The sequence below is a fragment of the Lissotriton vulgaris genome, chromosome 6 (genome assembly GCF_964263255.1).
Source record: "Lissotriton vulgaris chromosome 6, aLisVul1.2, whole genome shotgun sequence".
In the NCBI taxonomy this organism is placed as follows: domain Eukaryota; kingdom Metazoa; phylum Chordata; class Amphibia; order Caudata; family Salamandridae; genus Lissotriton; species Lissotriton vulgaris.
Window position 1 is genome coordinate 832,288,790 of NC_141694.1, and position 23,227 is coordinate 832,312,016.

Consider the following 23,227-nt stretch of genomic DNA (forward strand, 5'->3'; position numbering starts at 1 on the left):
AATATTCCCCTGTCTAAAAGATTCAGGAACCGACCCCCCTTCCAATAAAGAATTAATTAAAACGAAAAGAAAATCTGAAAGTGCTCCAAAAAAAACCTTAAAGAATTCTGCCCGCAATCCATCCGGACCGCAGGCCTTGCCATTTGCCAAACTCATTACAACCTCCTCGAGTTCAGACAAAGAGAAAGGGCACGCCATAGATTGACTAATCATTTCGGAGAGGGTTAAAGATGGATTTTCATGAAGAAATTTGGCCAGTTGTTGGTTATCGACCCTTTGTGATTTCCCATAGATTGTTTCATAATGAGTCTTCATCCCCTATTTTCCCTGGATCTTGTGTAGGAACAGCTGTCAGGGGACATTTTAATGCCTTAATTTGATTAGCTAGTGCCTGCTCTTTGGCCTGCCATGCCAAGAGACTGCCAGTGAAATTACTTTCTTCATAGACCTTCTGCTGAAAGTGTTGAAAGAAGATCTCACTTTGGGTGTTATAAACAGTGCTAAGCTCGCGTTTGGCCTGATCAAGAAGTTTTCTATTAGAAATAGTGGGGGCCTCTAAGAAGATCTCATTAAGGGCGTGGATCTTATCTTCGAGCTGTACCTTTTCCAACCTCGCTTTCTTTGAAATAGTTGCCTCTTTACCTATCAATAACCCCCGTACAAATGCTTTCATTGAGTCCCAAACTATATGTGAAGCAGCAGAGGTGATGTTCTGAGTAAAAAATTGCCTAAGCTCCAAATCCATGGACTTTACCCACTCTTTATCATTAAAATATTGCTTATTAAAGGCCCATCGTTTGGGGGTTCTCAGCCCTCCTCCCAACTGTATTTCTAAGGTCAACATTGCATGGTCCGAGAATGCATTAAAAAAATGTTTTTGCTGCAGAAACTCTAGTCCCTGGGAGATAAAAAAGAAGTCAATGCGAGAGGAGAAGCAGAATCGACCAGATCCACATGTATATCTCTTTTGGGAAGGAAACTCTAAACGCCATGGATCATGTAGATTCAGTACCAATTCATAGTATTTGAAAACGTTCAAGGATCTGGGCTTTGTCTGCCTCTTCCCCTGTACAGTTGAATCTAACCGTGGATCCATCAAAATATTGAAATCCCCTCCCAAAATTAAATCCCCCGGTACCATGATCAATGCTAAAAAAAAGATCTTCGTAAGGTTTCATATTATCCTCTACAGGTGCATAAAAACTCACAAACGTAAGAGGGTGGGGTTTGGATCTAAACAAGAAGGAGGCCCAGCACCATCTCCCGGATGGATCGCTCCCAGAATTAATAAGTTTTGCTTGTAGATTCTTATTAACAAATATGGCAGTCCCTCTATGGGATACCGAAGAGGTAGAAAGCCCCCTATATCCTGCCCATGATCTGAACATAGAAAACTCAGAAACCTTAATGGTCGCAATATGGGTTTCCTGCAGAAGAATAACCCCAGGATTTTCTGTTTTTAACCATAATTCGATAGCCCACATCTTTCTTTTATTATTAATCCCATTGACATTAAAGGAAACAACCTTTAAAATTGACGTATTAGTCATACATAATCAGTAGCAGTAGTGGCTTTTCTAATGATGCAGAACCATAGTGGCCAAAAAATAAACAAAAAACCAAAGTGTATAATAAAATAAATACGACAAAACAACCGGCTTAATTTTTTCCCCGTTGCAAACCCAACCCCAACCAGGAAAGTGGACAGCCTCCCTCCACCACACCTACCACTCTCCCCTACCCCTACTCAATTCGGGTGTCATGTTTTTACACCCTGGTAATCTCTGACCCCCTCCCACCAGAACAGTGTACCACCTATTCCCCTTAATTCCGGGCCTCAACAACTACTATCCAGTGATCCAGCTGTAGCTGTAAAACACTAAGTGATGGCAAAGGGAACAAAAAAGAAGGAAAAAGAAGAAAAAAAGAAAGAGGGAGTTATTCAAATGACAATTTCCATTACAATCCTGACACTTAACTATTCAAACCTCAACAATTCTGGGAAATCTGATCTAGAAGTCCCTGGGCTTCCTTGACGTTGGTAAACATAAAGAATTTCCCTTTTGTTGGAAAGGGGATCTTAGGGCTGGCCGAGCAAGGGTGAGAGGCCTCCTGGCGAGGTTCCTCTCCTAGGATCGTACATACGAGCAATCACCCCCCTACAGATGGACACTACACCAAGATAGGTTCTTAACGTTTTTATCAGTACTTTTAGGCAGGTTATCGTAACGATACAGTGATAACTGGATCCTGGGATCCTCTCAAACTTAGTCTCTGAGGGAAGGGGGTAGCAGGACAGTCTTGGTACTAGTCTGGTACCGGGATACCCTGCGCTCAGCTCTCGATCCTCGAGCTGGGGGGTTCTTCGGTATGGGCCACGGCAGCGCCAGCAGGGCTCCAGAGATGGTTTCACGAAGATGGGCCGCGGCAGCGCCAGCAGGGCTCCAGAGATGGTTTCACGAAGAGGGTCCGCGGCAGCGCCAGCAGGGCTCCAGAGATGGTATCACGAAGATGGGCCGCGGCAGGGCCAGCAGGGCTCCAGAGATGGCTTCACGAACAGGGGCCGCGGCAGCGCCAGCAGGGCTCCAGAGATGGTTTCAGGTTCCACACAGATGAGTTCGTCTCGGTGTCTCTCGACTCCAGGATGCAACTGCTGACCTGCTCCGGAGCTGCCCCAGTTATAGGTCCGGCGTCTTTTGAAGTCCAGACCCTCGCACTTGGAGGTCGGAGGGGCCGGGATGTGCGTGCCCAGACACCCAGCAGGGGGGTGGAGCCAGCGCACAGGGAGGCTGGGGGCGATCGAAACCAGGCGTCGGGGGACGGTCAGAGGACCATCGAAACTCGTTCCCCCATTGATCCGTCAAGTGGTCCCTTTACCCCCTGGTCGGATCGTAGTGCCTCGATGTCGGAGCTCCGCTGGGTCTACGGCTGGGGTCGGGCCGAGGCCTTGAGACCTGGTCGTGGAAGGCCCAAGATGGAGTCTGGGCCTGAGATGGAGGTCCGGGATAAGGTTCGGACCTGCCGAGGGTGTTGAGGAGAGGTTGTTGAGTTCCAACGGGGGAGAGCTGGGGGCTGCCCGGAGGGGCGGCTCTCATGGAGGGTGGATGGTGCTGCTCTCGGCCGGGGAACAGGGGTCGAGGTAGTCCGGGGCCCGCCATGCGGGAGGAGTGGGACCACGCCATGAGGCCGGGTCCAACACCTTTCACCAGGACTCTTAGCTTGGATTGCTGAGCAATAGAGGCCTGGGCGCCCTTTGCTTTAAACAATTGCAGCATCTTGACAAATTCTTTCCTACGCCAAGCGGCAGAAGCAGACATGTCTGAAAAGATGCAACATTTTATAGTTTCATTGACAGAGAATTGTCTTTGTTGAAACGCTTTTGTGAGAACTGCCTACTTAATACGAAAGTCTGCAAAATTGATCAAGATCGTACGCTGAAGAGTTGAGTTGGGAAAAGGTTGTGGTGGAACACGATGAGCTCTTGTTATCGTGAGGTCCCCTTGGAAATCAGGCATACCCTTCTGCTTGATGAATTTGTTGACCCAACTCAGAGGTTGGGACCCCTCCAGACCCTCGGGGAAACCAACCAAGCGAAGATTCGATCTACGAGAATGGTTTTCCAACACTTCCAGTTTCAGTTCCATTATCTGTTTACTTTTGGCCACCACTTTAACCTCTTTCAAAACAGAAACAAGTTGGTCCTCTAAGATAGAAATTCTTTTTTCTGTCTCTTGAAGCTTAATTGGAAGGCTCCCCATTGTGCTTTCAATTTTCTCCAGACGTAAGCTAATGGAAGCCAATTCTGCTTTGTGGACCCTTTTCAAGTCCCGCACTTCATCCAGGATTAAATTCAGCATATCCTTGATGCTCATCTGAAATTCTCCAGTGGTATCCATCAATATATTAGAATCCATGACCAAGTTGACATTGGCCTTGGCACTAGCGTCAACGTTATCATGAGAGGGAGAGGTGGAAGAAGCTGAAAGTTGAGATGGAGGCATGACAGGGGGAGGTGCTCTCAGATCTACTGCTGTTGCATTCTCTTGCTGATCAGAGGACAATAGTAATGTTGATACTGATGCAACATGCTCAGAGTTTTCCACAGGGTCTGATTGCTGCCCGCTAGACTGATCCACCTCAGAATCTGGAAGATTGAGCATTGGCCTCGTAATTTGGTTAGCGGAGCTAGAACAGGTGTCGTCATGCATACTGGAGGCGGCTGATAGATTAAACGGAGAGGCTTGAGTGTGGCAGTCCGCCTTGTTAAGTTTGTCTTGCAGTCTTAGATCCGAGCCCACACCCGAGCATGGACTCTCTGACCTGGCTATTGAATCACCGGTGTGCTGAATATTTTTTGTAGTCTGAGAATCTGGTGAGGGGTTAGACAAGGAGACCTGCGGCGTAGCTTTTTTCCAAAATAATGGGAATTGCTTAATCCCCTTAGTGCTCATCTTCTGCGTGCCAACCTCATTATTCAAAGTACCTGCTGCTTGCTCCAAACTTTGTGGACAGAGAGCAGTTGTAGCTGTTGTAGCTGTTGTAGCTGTCGTGGTTGTAGCTGAAATCACACCCGCATCTATACCCGAGTTTTCTACGGAGAGTACTGGTGGCTGAATAGACATATTCAAATTCTCCTCTTCCACTTCACCCTCAGAGCTCTCAACTGCTGAGTCTGTGATACAGGGCAGGGGGGGGTGCTTCCCAGTCCTGTAAGCTCTGCCATCTGCTACGCTTTCTTTTCCTCCCTTGCTTCCTTAGCGAGCCGTCGCGCCTTGGCTTTAGCGAGGCGGGTGTTCAGCTGTTTCCCCATCTCTGTACCCGGCATATAGGCAGTTTGAAATGCTGTACTGACTCTGGTTTTTGTCTTCCGAAACTTTAACCAAACAAGCCGAACAAACCAAAGCAGTGAACTTGTTTATAGGGCTTTTTGACTCCACACCTCACCCTCAGCCTCCATCTCTAGGGACAGCCCCTGCCGCTTAAAGATATAGAAACCAGACTCTGAATAAAAAAAAAATTGTCATAGTAGGTAGTGCCAAAGAGTCCTCTTGCCTCCCCCGCCTCCTTTCCGTGTCTTTAATCAAGGTGCCTTATAGCCGTTTGATCCCTCTCTTCCCCTGCAGAGCTCCGCCGTTAGTCTCACCACCGTTCTCACCGTTTTCAGCGCTCGCTCAGCGCTCGTTCTGGGTGGCGCAGTTTTTTCGGGTCAAACCAAACACCGCATATTGCCGAGCACTGCACCCTTCATTTTGCGTGTTGGCGGAGAAAACATCACTGGCAGTGGCCCGGTAGAGACTCGATAGCAGCAGCAGTCCGGGCGAACGCCGTCAGGTAGAGTTCACCATTCCTGGGGGAGGAGCCAGAGATCACCTGACGCTACTCGGAGGTGTGGTTCTCCGTCGTAGTCATCGGCCTCTTTGTGCAACCCTGAAGACCTCTTACGTTCCAAGTAATAAACTAATAACTATTCACCATAATCATAGCAGAGGTAGAGAATAGGGGGTTGAGGCATCTCAAGAATTATCTAGGCACTACTAACTCAACACCCCCCCCCCCCCAATCACAAATAGTGAAGCTAGAGAGGAACACATGTGCACCATCAGGCAACAAAAATGGAAATACCTGAGTCTGGGTTCCAATCTGCCAGTCTGCTTCCCATTCACGACAACGTCTGCCAAGGTAGCCACAGCCCCAACCCCCCTTCTCAGTTGGTAGTATGAGGCTCTCCAGTGAAGATGACAGCTCCTCGAGCCTCATGGTACCATCCTCCTGCACCAATAAACGTGGGGTCCTATGCATACTGATCCTGGTCAATTCGGACTAGTCACCCAGCCGTCCACTGCGGCTTTTCTCTCCCTCCAGGGGTCATAAAGGCACCCCATGTTAGAGTGCACTAGAGTTCAAGCAAAGCCCAGACTTCCAGTTTCAAAGAGTGAGATGTTCCATTAGCAATTACACTTATTCGAGCAGAATAAAATAACATATAACGCAGGTTCTATGTTTTGAGTTTTTTGCTTGACCTCTAGTTATGACTTCCTCTGGGTCTACACCCTATGAGTATGGTCGGGATAAATGGCAATGGTGTGATTTTTGCAGCCCAGTCCTTCAGTCTCACTAGCTGCTTTCAGAATGAAGGCTGTCTTTTTAATGGAAGGCACAGGCAATTATTGCTCTTGGAAGATCACCAATGTCAGATGTGCACACTACGGAAAACATCATAGACAGCCCCTGCGGGCTCAGCATTCGATGGCTCCAGTCCTCTAGGAAACGTTAGGTAGATGGGGTGTCTACCCTCTTCAGGAACTTCAGCACATGAATGTTATTACACCTTTTTTTGTTTAAATCTGCTTATTAACATTTTGTCAATTTTGTCAATAGACTCAATACAAAGCATCATATCAGCAAAAATGGAACAGCACAAAGTATTTGTATTAACGCATTAGCCAGAATATAATGCATGCCAATTAAGTAGAAGCAACTAAGCAGGACAAAATTAAGTTTGCGAAGCATATATCATAGGTACACTTTTAGAATCAACAAGAAATAATATTATAATGGATAACAGATAACATACCTCATCTGACAAGATATATGCTAAGTGTTATGGCATTCCACAGAAAGCTGCACATAGTTTAACACCAAGGAAAGCAAAGATCTAACCTATGCGTGCCCGCTGGAACCCCATAAGTGACCTAACAAGTCCTCTCAAAGTAGGGCGATGCTCTCCGCTTTCGCCTAGTTCAGTAGTGAGCGGTGTAATGCCACAACCTGAAGGGCTACCGGAGAGTTCCATCTCTTAGTTATAAGTCGTTTTGCAACTGCCATCCTCAAGTCTAAACAAGCATTTGCAATGCAATATGTCTCGCATTTATGCGAGTTTGAGCTATTGACATTGCAACTAACAATGCCTTTTATTTTTGTTTTTGTTTTACAAAACATAAATAAAAGGCATTGTCATTTACAATGCCATTAGTTTAAACTCTGGTTACTGCGAGACCTATTGCATTGCAAATGCTTGCTATCTTCTCCTCGCCCATCTCAGGGGATAGCATAAAGGACAGAGCTTGTTGCCCTGTGGCTGTGACGGAAAGTCTCGACAGGACATGCTTCATTTTTTGATGTTCTGCAGTTTTTATGATCTACCCAGAAGGTCTTTTATTATCCCAATTGTGAAAAAAGCAAAATTTTAGGCAAGTACGTCCTGCTTATATTTTTCTACAAATGCTTGTGGCCAGTTCTATTTCTATATGTGCTTGGTTATTTAAAATCTGCAGTCAGGCTAAGGGCCAGCTGCGCTTATTTGGTGTGTTTTTAACATTTTATTTATTTATGGCACAATGCACTTTGTTATGCCTTGCGCACTCTTTATGTTTATTAATTGTTGCTACCGGATGTGTTGTGTTAATTGGAATGATTTCTTCATACCTGGCCATGTTTGTGCGACCTTTTCGTTACCTGTATGAATTTGAATTTAAAATATTTGTATAGCGCAGCGTACACCAAACGGTTTCTTGGCGCTTAGGAGGCATAGTAAGCAAGAGCAAAGCAATGAAAGGAGTGAAAGGATTACTGCGGGAAAGCTTGATTGAACAGGAAGGTTTTCAAGCCCTTACGGAAGAGGGAGTAGTGTTTGGTCGACCGTAGATGGTCGGGGAGGGAGTTCCAAAAGGTGGGTGCTAGAAATGAGAAATTGGCCCCTCCCCACTTTTTCCTCTTATAGCGGGGTACCTGTAAGAGGGATTGGGAAGATGATCGGAGCTCTCTGGTGGGGACATATTCTTTTATCAGGGAGATGATAAAGGCCGGGGCTGATCCCTGGCGTGCCTGGAAAACCATGCAGCCGGTTTTAAAGAGGGAACGTTGCCTGACAGGCAACCAATGTAGCGCCTTCAGTAACGGCGTTGAATGATGGGAGCGGGGAAGGCCGTACACTAACCGAGCCGCCTGATTTTGCACCAGCTGGAGTTTTCGTAAACTATAGGCTGGAATGCCGTTGTACAGGGCGTTGGCATAATCCAGCCGGGAGATCACTAGGGCAGACATAATCAGCTTTAGTGCCAAGGGGGAGAAAAACAGGAAAGAGTGCGAATAGTGCGGAGAGTGAAAAAGCAGGAGGAGACGACAGAACTAATTTGTGAGTGAAGGGTGAGGTGATTATTCATTTTATCTTGTTCATTATATTTAGCCCTGCCCAGGCCCTCATTTGATATGGTTTATTGAAGAACTTTTTTTATTTTTACTGCATGTGTGCTTTTATGGTTTTATTTTATGAAACCGAATAAAGAAAGATTGACATTAAAAATAAAGTACCTGATTTTCACCTTCCAAGCCAACGACTTGACTGTTCGAGTTTGGCTACGCCCTGATAGACAAAGACTGAAAAGGAAGTACTAGGCTTCAGGGAGCTTGCAACAATATCTGGTTCCTGAGGTTCCAGAGCCAATATGCAGTACTTTTTACAAGGATTGCCCAGTTACACCAAAGTACTTTTGCCACAAAGAGTTCCTGGAGGTGCCACAAAGAACTTATGGAGGAGCTTAGCAAAAGTAACTCTAGTGGAGGCCTTGGAAATATATGTTGAAATATATGCTGAAAGTAACTTTGGAGGGGGCCTGAAATGAGCATCCTTGTCAGAAAGAACCAGCAGATTGATCTTGGGAAGGAAACCTTTGTAGGGGCGATGAAAGTAAGAGTTTTGTCGAAAGAACCACCGGAGGGTCCTTGGACATAGGAAGGAACAATTTGGAGTTATCATAGAAAGACTACTATGCAAAAACGGTACATGTTTCAGATTCCAACTCAATAAACTACCCTCCTGCCTGATTAGGATGCAAAATTACAGCAGGGCAGGAGCTCTGTAATTTCAGCACATAACTTCCGTCTCAGCAGAACTCTGTTTAACTCCTCAAGCATTTTTACTGCCATCAATTTTTTGTTTCTATTTATAATGTTTCACCAAATAAAATACGCGGGCCTTTGCTAGTTAATTTGAAAATTGAAGATCCAACTTGTTCCGCTTATTTATGCAGAGCTTAATGAGCTCGGGTACTGCAGTTCGGGAGTCTGCACCATGAAAACCCGAGGTGCTCGAGACTGCAACTCGAGGCTAGGGAATGTGGCTCAAAAATGACAGAAGACTGGCTCATAAAATGACACCCCGGAAGACCAGAGAGTATTACTCAAGAGAATGTCACTCAAGAGACTGCAACATAAGAGGCAAGAGACTATGGCAAGACGCAAGACTGGCTCATGAGTCTGCAGCTCAAGAAACCAGAGACGGTTTTTCAAGAGGCTATGGCTCTAAAGATAAGAGACTGTGGTTCAAAGTACATGGCTGACTCCATTCTGAATCCCACAGCCAGACTGTGTCGAGGAAGAGGAGCATGTGCCATGATCAGGGTTGGAAGATAAACAGTGGCTTCCAGCAAGAACATAGTCATCCCACTCTGGCTATTTCAGGGTGTTCAGCTTCAGACCGTCTTGTAGGAAAATATCCTACACTTGACATTTTTTGTTTAGCCATCATAGAACCCTTCTTCCTTATGTTGAGGTTCTGGATCCTAAGGGTGCACTGCGCCTTGCTCATAACTAGATCCTAGAGCACCTTTTACCCTTCTGTTCTAATATGCATTATACCACCCTTGTAATTGTAACTGCACTGTCGTGCCCTTGTACCCTGCAGTGCCCCGATGCTTTGTGGCCTTATTTATGCTTTATAAACCACGTACGTGCAAGCAAATCAAAGCTATTGGGGGTGGAGGCACCGTAATTCATCAAATAACAGTAATGTCTTAGACACCAAATGCAATCAAATCTCTGTAATCAATGGGACACTGGGGTAATCAAATCAGGAGCAATCAGGAGAAGTAACTTAAGCCATCAATTCACAGCAATGAGGGGCACAACAGTCAAATCCCTGCAATGATTGTCACCGGCTCGTGATAATGAAAGAGCCATCCACCGCCACGAGGGAAGTGACCACAAGTCAGCAAATCATAGACAAAAAGGATATGTTTAGCCTACCAAAGACACACCCAAAACTCAATAAATGTTGACATCTTTGGCATTTTCAGTGTTGTGCCATGTGTCCGTCCTTTGCTTTCCACTTTTCCCTGCTCAAATCCAGCCCCCTCGTCTCCTGAAATGCCCTTCATTTATCAGATATATGAGCTGTGCCACTCTTACTAATGATTTTGTTTGAAATTCTCGTGAACCAGGGCTGGCACACATATTGTTAGATTTAGATCCCCAAAAGTGTACTATTCATTCTCTAAGAGGAGGAGATGTGGCCTACAGGCAACGCTGAGGAACCATGTTCGAGTACCAAACTCCAAAAATATAAAAACATATAACATGCATACGCTCATGCATAAATATACGTGAAGAACACACCCACATGCCCACTGATGCACAAAAGTCTGCTCAAGGGATCATCACTGCCAGGTATGTGTATAGAAATATATCCCGCATCAATGGCCAGACAAACTCCTAAAGCATGCACAGATCTCACCTCCTATTACTTCAAAAGACATGCACATGTCTGCACACTTTGCTTTCCTATCTGTGCATCTTGTTTGTCTGCATTCAGCATCGTGATATTTTGCATCACTAGTGGAACCCTAAACAAGTGAAATGAAATGAAACTCCCAGTCATCGCTGTGTCCAGGATGGTGCTTATGAGGGCTTCTAATTGTTCCTGCGGACTGCATTTATTTGCTTGAGTGCCCAGTTGGACTGAATGGCACTTTTTAAAGAGTTTGCACTCACACTGATTGCACACGTATACCACCTTTTTGATTGGAAAAGCTTTTTTGGAGTAGTTTTGCCTATGAAGCCATTCACCATGATGCTTGAGTATCAAAGGTTTTACTGCATGCAAAGTCAGCGAAAACTTCCCACATACTTGTAATCCAGTTGCATGATTTTACCATGGATAATCCCCATAACATGAGCAACAGGTTAACCACACAATTCAAAATGGGGGCCTTAGCCAGCATCCTTGAAAAAGCAATATTTCTTTCTTTAATTTTTTTTGTATCTTGCTTACTCCAATAATTAACTTTGTGTTCTACCTGCACCACTGCACTCTATTCTGATGATGATTTTATGGCCTTGGTTTCATACACCTACATACACATAAACACTGATTTGATCTATGTATATTTGTTGTACCACACTTGCCCAAAGCCTAACATTTTCTATAGTCATAAGTGAAAAACAATAGTATTCAGTATACTTACCTTTGCTTTATACACACGTGTGCATCCATAGGATCCAAATGCCACAGCTGTTATTCTGGAGAGTATTGATACATATAAAGCCGTCAAAATCAACATGCTCATTGATGTTAACCATAGTTCTTGGATTCCTGAGAGAAATAATATCACAAATATAAAATGTAACCGCAGTGATATGTAAAACAATACATGTCACACAGTTTAATCGGAAAAAAACATGCTGGAGTTCAAAAGGATGAATCACCAATAAAAATGGCTTTTTCAGCTTGTTAAATGTTCTACTGCCACTTATTCTTTTGATGTGGAGATGCTGTCTACTTTTCTTTCTCAGACTGCAAAGTGCGAAGATTGGCTAAAGTGAACTATGGGACAATCTCATTTGGGTACAGGCAGGGCCGCTGAAATTATGTGGCAGCGGAGGACCAATTAATAGACAAGGTTGACTAAATTATGCAGCAAGAAAACACAAATTATGTGGCTTAATGTGGCACATTTTCGGATAGCATTACTTCATTATTTAGACACATTAGCACTGTCTGGGCGAAAGCTTCACTTCATTAGTACTACTTCCACTTCCCCATACAGCTATAAGTAACTGAAAGGTGCCCAGTCAACCTTTGTGAAAGACCTCCCACTGCATGGCAGGACATGCTGCCACGTTTTTAGTAACTTTTCATCCGCTTGAACTAGAAACTATTATTTTTGTTAAAATCTGCAGATTGTGTAGGAGATAGATAATGTGGCCAATGAAGAAGATCCATAATTATGAGGAAAAAAAATACTGCCACATAACCACATAACTCCATATTACCGGTAGCCCTATGTAAAGAGTTTGAAAGGAAAGAATGTAGGATGTTAATTTTTTACAATACACAAAAAAATGAAATACCGTAAATGAACTATACAAATAATTCAACATGTATTAGTAGTTATAAAAGTAAACACAAAGGGGGTGTGGCCATGGCCGCAGTCAAGATTGCCGCTGTCTTGTGAGGCTCCGGTGGTATTGGGCCTCAAATCTGCAGAATCATTGCCATCATTGCCTTCTGCTTGGAATAATGCCTCTCTGCTGCCTCTGAGTGGCGGGAATATTAGGGGAGTCAAATTTGGGTGAGCTCGCGCCAATAGCTACTTCTGCTGTGAGTAGACTGTGTGAAGGGCGCAGCGCGCAGGTGAATAATTAGCTCGGCGGCTGTAATCAGAGCCTGACACTCTTAATTAGTTAACTGCGTAGTTCCGACTACCGGAGCCAGGCCCGCCTCTTTATTTATAACCTGCGCATGACGTCACGCGCCAGCGCTCACGTGTCACCTCCAGGCTCGGGTAGACTGCAACGCTACCCCGCCGGATGCGCATGATTGATTTTAGGATGGTCTTCGCTTGAGGCATCCGTCGGGTCATTGTGAACTGAATGGGGTGCCAGTCGTTCGCCTGAACTGCGACAATGGCTAGTTGCAGGCATTCATTATTCCGGGTGGCCTCCACGATAGCTTTAAGGCTCATCGAAAGTGCTCGGGACCTTTCGTCTATGAATCGGACGTATTCCTCAGTGTCCTTGGCATCCTCTTCTTCTGCTATAGTTGTGGCCCTCGTATGTTTCGATAGGTAGTCCGCAGGTTTGGATGAGCCTGGCTTGTATTCCACTCAGTAATCATACCCCTGCAGTTGAAGGATCCATTTTTCAATTCTCTGGGGAGGCTTGGACGCCGACCCTTGAAACAGGGGGATGAGGGGCTTGTGGTTAGTGGAAACCGTGAATGGATGGCCATACATGTAGACATGGAAATGCCGACAGGCCCAATGGATGACAATTGCCTCTCTCTCTATCTGAGAGTAGCGCTGTTCCGTGTTCCTTAGGGAGCGACTCGTGTATGCAATCAGGGCCCATTCACCATTGCATTGTAGCTGCGTGAGCACTGCCCCTAGCCCGTAGGGACTGGCGTCAACGGCGACATTGGTGGGCAGGGCCGGGTTGAAATACGACAGCGTGGTGTCTGCCGAAAGGGCTGCCTTGGTGTCTTTGAAAGCTTGTTCATGTTCAGGGCTCCACTGCCATGTGGTGGTGGACTTTGTCAGCTCCCTGATGGGCTGTGTGAGGTTGGATAAAGCGGAACCAAACGCCCACAGAAGTTTGCCATCCCTAGGAAACTCCATAGCTCTGAGATGTTGGAGGGGGCCGGGGCTTTCTGAAAGACTCGCACCTTGTCGGTGTCTGGGACCACTCCTTTGTCGGAGAACGGGATTTTGTTCCTCAAGAACTGGCCCTTTTCTTTGTGCAGGGTAAGTCTGGACTCTTTGATCCTTTGGAGAACGCTGCAAAGTCGACGGTGGTGATCTTCCATTGACAAGGCATATACCATGAGGTCGTCACTTACATTCAAAACTCCAGGGAGTCTGCTGAGAACTTCACGGATGGTGTTCTGGAACACCTCAGCGGCACTCGAGATCCCGAAGAAATTGAGGCGCTGGCATCTCCTGAGGCCAACGTGTGTGGAGAATGTAGTGATATATCGAGAGTCTGGGTGTGGGGGCAGATGGTGATATCCTGAACGTAGGTCCATCTTTGAAAACCACACTGTGCCGTTCAGTTCCCCCAGGATGTCATCGATGGTAGGGATTAGGTGGCGTTCCCTTTTTACAGCTGCGTTTGGGAGGCTCATGTCAATACAGATGTGGACCTGCCCTGGCTGTTTCGGCTTCCGTGCCACCACGATCAGGGACACCCACGGAGTGGGCTCGCAGACCTTCTCTATTATCCCTTGCCTCTTCAGTGCTTCCAGCTTTTCTTCGACTTTCTGTTGCAGATGGAATGCAATGCGCCTGTGCCTCAGCGCTACCGGTTGGACTGACGGGTCAATATGGAGAGAGACTTCTTTCCCTTTTAAGCATCCAATGCCCTTGAAGACGTTGTCAAATTCCTCCATGATCGCCGCTAGTTCCTCTTCTTGTACCGCCAAGGCAAATGAGGTCAGTTTCAGCTCTTCTGCTGTCTGTCCGCTTACCAGCATTCCACTTCCCTCTTTGGTCACATACACTGTGGTGGGGATCTTGAGGTCCTGGTGCCAAAGCTCAGTTTTAAAACATCCTAGGAGTGGGATGGGGGTCTTTTGTCCATAGGCAAATGCCCTAATTTTTGCTTCTCGCAAAAGTGGGCGTGGGCTCAATTGGTTGCATACACTGGCAGCCATCAGTTCGATCAAGGCCCCTTTGTCTATGCTGGCCTTTACGTCTTGGTGGTGGATCTTGAGTCTGCACCTTGGAAGTCGTCATCTCTTCCATCGTGGTTGGTCTACCTCAAATACACAATGGACAGGGTATTCTCCCGTGTCGTCGTCCATGTCTTCACTGTCTTGCGCTTCGGCCACTGTCTGTGCTGCTTCTTTCTGGGGCTTTGATGACCTGCGTACTGCCGCAAAATGGTTCATCTATCCGCAGACTGTGCACCGCTTCCCCTCGCTAGGCAGTCTTGCATGCAATGGGGCGTGCCTCCACAGTAGTCACATTCCTTCTTTTTGTCTTTCAGCCATCTGCTTGGGCTTTGGCGTGACTTGGATCTCACCACATTCACCTTCGCCACCACGTTGACCTGTTCTGTCTTGATGGGGTGGTGGAGGGCAGCCTCCCTATGGGACGTTCTGGCCTGCGATAGCTCTTTTGACCGACCCAGGGTGAGGATGTCAGCCAAGGATTTACCAGACTCCTGGAGGATGTTCACTCTGAGCTTGGATGAGTAGCATCCCTGTATTATTTTCCCCTGGATCTCCTCTTGTTCGCCCTGGAAGCCGCTAGTGCTGGCCAGTTCCTTCAAACGCCAGTGGAACGCGTCCAACGACGCTACCGCTTCCTGCTTGGCCTGGCCAAAAATAAACCTTTCATAGTCTCTGTTCGCCATTGGCTCAAAGTGCTCATTGAGAGCGTTGAGCAGCATCACCTACGTCTTGAGTGTGGCCTCCACTAGTGTTTTGTAAATGCTGTGTATGTCCTTGCCCCCTAGGTGGAGGAATAGGCCAGTTCCTCAATCGAGGGGTGAGGGATGAGAGGGCACCATCCACAACAAAGGGCTCAACGCCATCCTGATGCAGGTGCGGTCACACCTCGCGGCACGTGTACTGCCTCCCTACTGGATGGGGCGGCAGCTGCCTGGACGAGAGACAGAGTGGTGCAGTCGGGGCTTCTTCCCTGTGTACCGTGGGTACTTGGCCTCACTATCCGTCCTACCTTCTCCAGGGTACTGGGGGCAGTAGCTTGCATGGGCTCAGGCTGAGGGGGGTTGAAGGTGGGCCTGTTGTTCCACCCTGGTGCTCCCAATGGCTGCAGGGCCTTCACAGGAGGCAGCAGGGTTTCACAGTCCAGCTGGCATCTCAAGTGGCTGCAGGACCTGGATTGATGGCTCAGGCCACTCAGGAACACCAGCTTAACAAAGGCAGTAATTAGGGCTTGTTACCGCCTCGTCGCCAGTGTGAAGGGCACATCTTCTCAACTACAAAGACAGGACTAGTGCCCAACGCATGGCCCGGGAAAGGGGCCTACTCCAGTATCAGGGAGCTAATATCTCGCTCTACCCAGACTTCACCCCTAAGGTACAAGAAGCCCTCTAAAAGTTCAGTGATGTTAAGAACACTCTATGCAAACTATGCCTTTGGTGTGCAATGCTCTACCAGGCCCCTCTTCATTTAGAATACAGTGGGAAATCCATATCTTTGATAAGCAGGCAGATGTAACTACCTATTGTAAACAAAAATGCCTTTTAAAACTTCCTCTTCCTGAACATACCAGTCCAGAAGCCTCTAATGGGTCGCCTCCATCCGATCATAGTTCTCGATTCACAGAACTTACTTAAGACCAAATCTTAAACTTACTATAATTTTGGTATTCACAGAAGGCACTTACTCATCAAAGAGTAAGGGGCATATGTATGAAAGTTTGGTTTGACGATTTTCAAATAGTGAATTTTAGAGAATCGCTATTTGAGAATCGCAAAACGAGATGTATGTAGGATTTGCAAAGTGCGATTCACAGTTAAGAAAACCCTCTCCATTCATTCCTATGGGCCTAGAAGCCCATAGGAATAAATAGTAAGACATTCTCAATTTGCGATTAGCAATTAGAGAATCGCAAATTGAGAATGCAATTTCAAGGTTGCAAGGGCGTCAAAACACACCCTGTTGCACCCCTGTAATTAGCATGGGTGCACATGTGGCGCACATACATGCCTTAAGGGCATGTATGTGCACCACAGTGCACTTTGAAAAATGCAAAAAAATGCATTTTTCAAAGAAATCGCAAATTATCACCAACTTGAAGTTGGTGGTAATTTGCGATTCCTTAAGACCAAATTGCACTTTTTCTGTGCTTCTTACATTGCATTTAAGGAATCGCAATTTGCGATTCCTTAAATGCAATCGCAAAATAGGGAATAGCAAATTTTGCGATTCCTTATTTTGCAATGCAGTTTTTCATTAACCCCTTCGATGCTTGTGACGGAACCATTCCGTCATCAGTCACAGTTGAGCTGTGCTGATGACGGAATGGTTCCGTCACAACCACACCCAGTTAAGGAATGTCCAGCATGGGAGGGAAATTGGAGCAGCATCCATGTGGTTAATACATACCACTAAGCCCAATTGCGATCGCAAATCCCGAAATTCTGTGAATACCAAAATGAGTAAGTGCCTTCTGTGAATACCAAAATGGTGGTAAGTTTAGGATGTTGTCTTAAGTTAATTCTGTGAATCAGGGCCCCTTATGTCTGACCTGACTGTAATACTCCTAGTTGTGAGCCGAGTTCTTCATGACACCTCTACGATTTCTTACTCTTAGGCACCATTTTTTTGTATTATTATATTATCTGTGCATGCTAACATTGTATAATGTTGATTACTATCTCCATTACATGACCCTTTTTAGGTCTCTGCTTTTCACAGGTTAATCTGTGTTTTAGTTCCTCCTTAATTTGTTTTGGCACGCCTTTGCAGCATGGACTAACTACTGTAAACCACCTGGTTCACCGACAAGCTGCAGACCTCCAAACTCGCATGCCGGAAACTGGAGAAGATATGGCTCCACGAATGCATTCCGTACAACCACGCAGCCCACAAGGACGCCACCCGCAGACATCACCACCTCATCAGATTAGCCAAGAGATACTCTTTTCAAAGACAGCCTGGATAACAACGCACATGACAGCAAAGAGCTCTTCAGCATCGTAAAAGAACTCTCCAACCCCAGCGCCAACGCAAACGACATACCGCCCTCACAAGAACTGTGCAACTAACTAGCCATCTTCTTCCACCGCAAGACCGCTGACATTCATAACAGCTTCAACACCATGACCGCCCCAACTACGCCAGACCCCACCTCCCCTGTGAACACCACCAGCGCCTGACCTTCTGGTCCAATGTCAACGACGACGAGACATGCAAGGTTATGAACTCCATCCACTCAGGATCTCCATCAGACCCTTGCCCACGCCACGTATTCAACAAAGCAGATGCAGCCATCGCACCCGAACTACGGAAGGTCATCAACATCTCCTTCGAAACAGCGACATTCCAGGAAAGCTAGAAACACGCCGAAATCAACGCCCTCCTCAAGAAGTCCAAGGCGGACCCCAAGGACCTCAAGAACTTCCGGCCCATCTCCCTGCTCCCCGCTAAGGTCATCGAGAAAATCGTCAACATGCAACTGGCCCGCCACCTGGAAGACAACAACATTTTGGACCCGTCCCAGTCCGGGTTCAGACGAAACCACAGCACGAGACAGCCCTCATTGCCGCCACAGACGACATCAGGCCCCAACCAGACAATGGCGAAACATCAGCCCTCATCCTCCTGGACATGTCAGCCGCCTTTGACATGGTCTGCCATCGCACTCTAAAGACACGCCTCCTAGAAGCCGGAATCCAAAGGAAGGCCCTTGACTGGACCACGTCCTTCCTCTCCGGCAGAACCCAGAGCGTTCGCCTACCGCCCTTCCGAACCGAAGCCACCGACATTGATGTTTTAATAATGTACTTTTACAATGTATATGACTTTACCACACATGCATTTGCGTTATAATGGCATGTGTGATAAAGTCATATGCGTTGTAAAAGTTTTAGAAATTATGTCTTTGCGGAGTAATAGTCCCGGGTTATAAAAATTGTGGACTGATGGTATGCGAGATGTTGGTTTGCGGAATATCATCACATATTCCCGGGGGAGGGATAGTCCCTTACTTGCTATTTCCGTGGAGGCTGGCCTTGTGTCCGGATGTGCGTGGCGCGAGGCCTGTGCGCAACAGAAGTGAAAAATCTCCAGTGTGCGCTTCAGGCGTCACCGGAAGTTAAGGCGAGATTACATTTCCTGCACAATGGCCCCTGTTTGCGTTCCTTCCGGCCCTTGGGAATAGCGCCATGCCTGACCTTCATACAGTAAAGCAGGTGCACGTCACTGGGAGCGCGGGGCAAGCACACCCGGAGCTGGAATGTATAGAACTTGGGAAGAAAAAACAATGAAATATTGGGCACAGCGCTCGCTTTTTTTTAATGTAATCCTGCGCCCCGCACACGTCCACGCCACCAGCACACGCCCACAGCACACAATATGAGACATGGCATGAAGGGCGGAACGTACCACATGCCCCCAGCGTTTGTCACGCCCCCTGCACATGCCCACAGCACAACGCAGACACGCCCACAAGGGACTACTTTGCTGGCACGGTTCTTTTACCTTTCAAATGTATATGGTGGGCGTCTGCATAGCCTATGTCCTTCTGCTGCAACTGCCCTTTCCAACGCTGTATTGGGTGTTGTGATTGGTGCTGTGGTTCATGAGATTACCCGTCTCAAAGGTTTGGGCTCTCTCTTTATTATATTAGTATAGACTATAAATAAATGAATAAACAGCGGCTGTGCAAACAAAAGGTCACTGGTGGCCCATCTGTCTCACTGTATGCCACAGCTTTGTAATGTACTCTCCCCTGATGGAGGAAGGAGACGCACCACCACACAGAACAATGTACGTTGTAGTCACTATAGCAGAGGCAGTCACCAAATATTGAAATAGAACCTCTCCCTGGTCTGGCGTCTCCTCCACCCCATCTATGGCACTGGCATCTAAACCAGAGCAGTCACTGCTTCCACCAATGTCATCACCACCTCTCGCTCTGACATCTGCCACTCCAGATCCAATGTGCCATCTCGTCTGACCACCACACTAGAGGTGGAAATTGAAGCACAGCCGCCCTTCTTCTCTGTCTAACTGATTGTCGCAAGCGGCGGGATTTCCTTTGTCCAGCCATCCCATCTACGAGGACTTGGTGCCAGGATCTTGTCATCACCATAAGGCTCTATCCAGTCCAAGACTGCTTCCGAGTTCATTGTGTAGTACCTTTAATTTTGCGAGATCCAGGAGCATATAACAGAGTCCTGTAGCTCTCAGCTTCATCTTGACCCCGCAAATGTGTGACACAGCTGCTGTCCTAGCTAAGAGGGACTCCAATTAATCCCGCAAAGAGGCTACATCCCTCTTCAATTTAGAGACATCTTGCTCAGTGGACAGGGAGTGCTCCACTACACCATGAAGATAGCACACAGTAGACCCACATCTTGTGAGACAACTTACATTTTATCCTGAACAGTCGCACTTGAGGCCTCAATAGCAGATAATAGTTGGGCACTATTTGAAACTTTTGGCTCTAAGATACAATCTGGGTTAATGAAATAATAAACATAATTAACTTAAATATACTTAAAAATACTTAAATAACCTTAAAATGATTAAATAATTAATTTAAGTTAAAAAAGATTAACATCCAATTTTTTTAATACATATATATATATATATATATATATATATATATATATATATATATATATATATATATATATATATATATATATTCACTGAAAAAACCATAGGTTATAGACCATATATAGTTAGGAATTCGCATTTACAAAACCTTATTTTACTCACACAAAACCATTGAAATTCCATATATAGTTAGTTGCACTAACTATATATCGCGCACCCGCAATCCACTGCTGATGATGTCATATATTACATCATTCATGACATGGTCAGTGACATCACTGATGACATCACTGATGACATCTCAAATGACATCACTGATGACATCTCAAATGACATCACTGATGACATCACTGATGACATCTCATTTGACATTACTGATCACATCACTGATGATATCATTCATGTGATAATACGATGAACCTCTTCAGACTCTAATATAACCTTAGATACAATCAGTGTAAACAGACACTCACAGACTGTCACTCATCCATGGAGTTACTCACACACCTAGTCAGTCAATCAAAGAATCAATCACACCTCCATTTCCTCAACTATACAGTTATACAAACTTTACTTATTCAAACATATACTAACACATATTAACTCTCTTATACAATCCCTGATACAAGTTCACAATGATCCATACAGCCACTCACACATTCACTGGCTCTTATGCACAGTTATTTATATATGTCAACTCTCACATGTACTGTGTTTTACATATGTACTTACTTTGACATGTAGCACTGAGATATCCATTCACTCACCAATACACTCATGCACACAGTCAACCGCCCATACAGCTGTTTCCACATGCACTTTTGAAACCATACATCTAGTGAATCAACTGCTCACACATCTATGCACAGAGTCATACACCTCCCAGCCACCCACACACACACTCAGTATCCCATACAAATACTTGGGCAACCAATCAATAACCCATATAGTTACTCATATAGCTACTTATCAACACATGCAACAGTTTACAGAACAACAGACATAATGATGCACAAATTAAGACAGTTTAGTCACTAACCCATGCACTCAGTGAGACACATTTAATCACTCACTCATACAGTCAGTCATGCACCTACTAAATCCTTCATCCAGACACTTATACATCCACTAATTCTTCAATATGTAAGACATATTTTAACTTTACAGAAACATACAGTCACTGGATGTTGTCATCAGTGATGTCATCAGTGATGTCATTTGAGATGTCATCAGTGATGTCATCAGTGATGTCACTGACCATGTCATGAATGATGTAATATATGACATCATCAGCAGTGGATTGCGGGTGCGCGATATATAGTTAGTGCAACTAACTATATATGGAATTTCAATGGTTTTGTGTGAGTAAAATAAGGTTTTGTAAATGCGAATTCCTAACTATATATGGTCTATAACCTATGGTTTTTTCAGTGAATTTTCAAGGTTTTGTAAATGCTAATTCCTAACTATATATGGTCTATAACCTACGGTTTTTTCAGTGAATTTTCAAGGTTTTGTAAATGCTAATTCCTAACTATATATGGTCTATAGCCTATGGTTTTTTCAGTGAATATATATATATACATACATATATAAACATATATCATCTGTATATCTACATATAAATACAAACATAAATGCATGCATACATATACTTATATGCATTTTAGGGTTGTTAGGGCGTTTTCGTGTGTATTATGTTGCTTTTTTAGGGCTTTTGGGTCAATTAAGTAGGGTTCCCGGAGCCTAGGGCTGAGGGGCCGGTTCAGTTTCGTGCGTATTGGTGTTGGCAAGGTTTTGAGGGATTTTGGCGGTTTTTGGTCGAGATTTGGCCGTTTTATGGCTTTTTTTTGTGTTTGCGGGGGGCGCGTATTCGGGTTGAAATTCGTCCCCGTTCCAGTGGATGGATTGAGTTGATTTTTGGTGAGATGTTAGGGAATCGCTGGAACTAGTGTCCAGCCAAGTTTGAAGCGGATCGGAGCAGTGGAAGTGCTTTAAAGAGCAATTTTTGTGCGGAGTAGCGAATTGTCATGTTATTCAATGGGAGTTTTTGGTGCGCATGGAGAAGGTGAATTTGGGATGTTCCAGTTGCGCTAGAGGGACGGGGCTTGGGTGAGCTGTAGGGAGAGTGGATCGGCAGGTGTGCCGAATTTTTGGGATTTGTTGGCCGAAGGGAAGGGTGTGCTTGGGCAAAGTCGATTTGGTGAAAACGGTGCGTTATTTACATGAAAGTTGAAAAAACACTAATAAAAGCAAAGCTAAAAAGCCACCTCATTACAAACAGAATGGCTTTAACTTAAATGAGGGCGAGATCTATTGCATTTTCAATGCTTGTTTACTTTGGTTCCATCAAGAAGGCATTCAGATGTGTCACACATTTGCCATAAATTCTGAATGTTAGCACTCTAGTTGCACATTAGATCACTGTAGTAAAGCTACTGCTCACCAGGGACGTCTGCTGCTGGTATTCAAAGTGCATGTTTCAGTCTGCATGTCAGAATTTTTTTAATGAAATAGAAGAGGATTTGAGAAGTCACTCAAAATGATCCCTAATTTTTCTTTCTGAAGCACTAATCATACTTTCTATGGCAAAATTAACCCCCTCATGTTGTTCCTTTTTAAATTGAGTGTTTTCAGACTTACCACTTCATTCCAATCAAGATGGCTTCTGGTGTGCCATACTTTTGTCATAAGTAAGACTGTTAGCGCTCTAGTTGTTCTTTAGAACACTCTGGGACATTCTGTCATTGGGCTATACTTGGGGTACATCTGGGTGATATTTGGGCTACATTTAGGCTCTTTTGTCTCTGGTGGCCATCTTGCGAGACTATGTCAGAATTTTTTAATGAAATTGAAGAGGGTTTGAGAAGTCACTCAAAATGTGCCCTAATTTTTCTTTCTGCAGCACTAATCATAATTCATATGGCAAAATATACCCCCTCATTTTGTTCCTTTTTAAATTAAATGTTTTAAGAGTTACCACTTTATTCCAATCAAGATGGCTTCAGGTGTGCCATACCTTTGTAATAAGTAGGACTGTTAGCGCTCTAGTTGTTCTTTAGAACACTCTGGGACATTCTGTCATTGGGCTATACTTGGGCTACATCTGGGTGATATTTGGGCTACATTTGGGCTCTTTTGTCTCTGGTGGCCATTTTGGGAGACTGCATGTCAGAATTTTTTTAATGAAATAGAAGA

The 23,227-nt window shown here is 45.3% G+C and overlaps 1 protein-coding gene across 1 annotated transcript in view; it reads right to left on the reverse strand.

Moving 5' to 3' along the window:
- LOC147708069 (potassium/sodium hyperpolarization-activated cyclic nucleotide-gated channel 1-like) overlaps window positions 1-23,227 on the reverse strand; it is a 1,702,968-nt gene that overhangs the window by 316,463 nt on the left and 1,363,278 nt on the right. Inside the window, exon 8 of the mRNA XM_086925297.1 lies at window positions 11,241-11,368. Within this exon, the coding sequence (XP_086781423.1) occupies window positions 11,241-11,368 (128 nt within the window). The remainder of the gene's footprint in view (window positions 1-11,240; window positions 11,369-23,227) is intronic.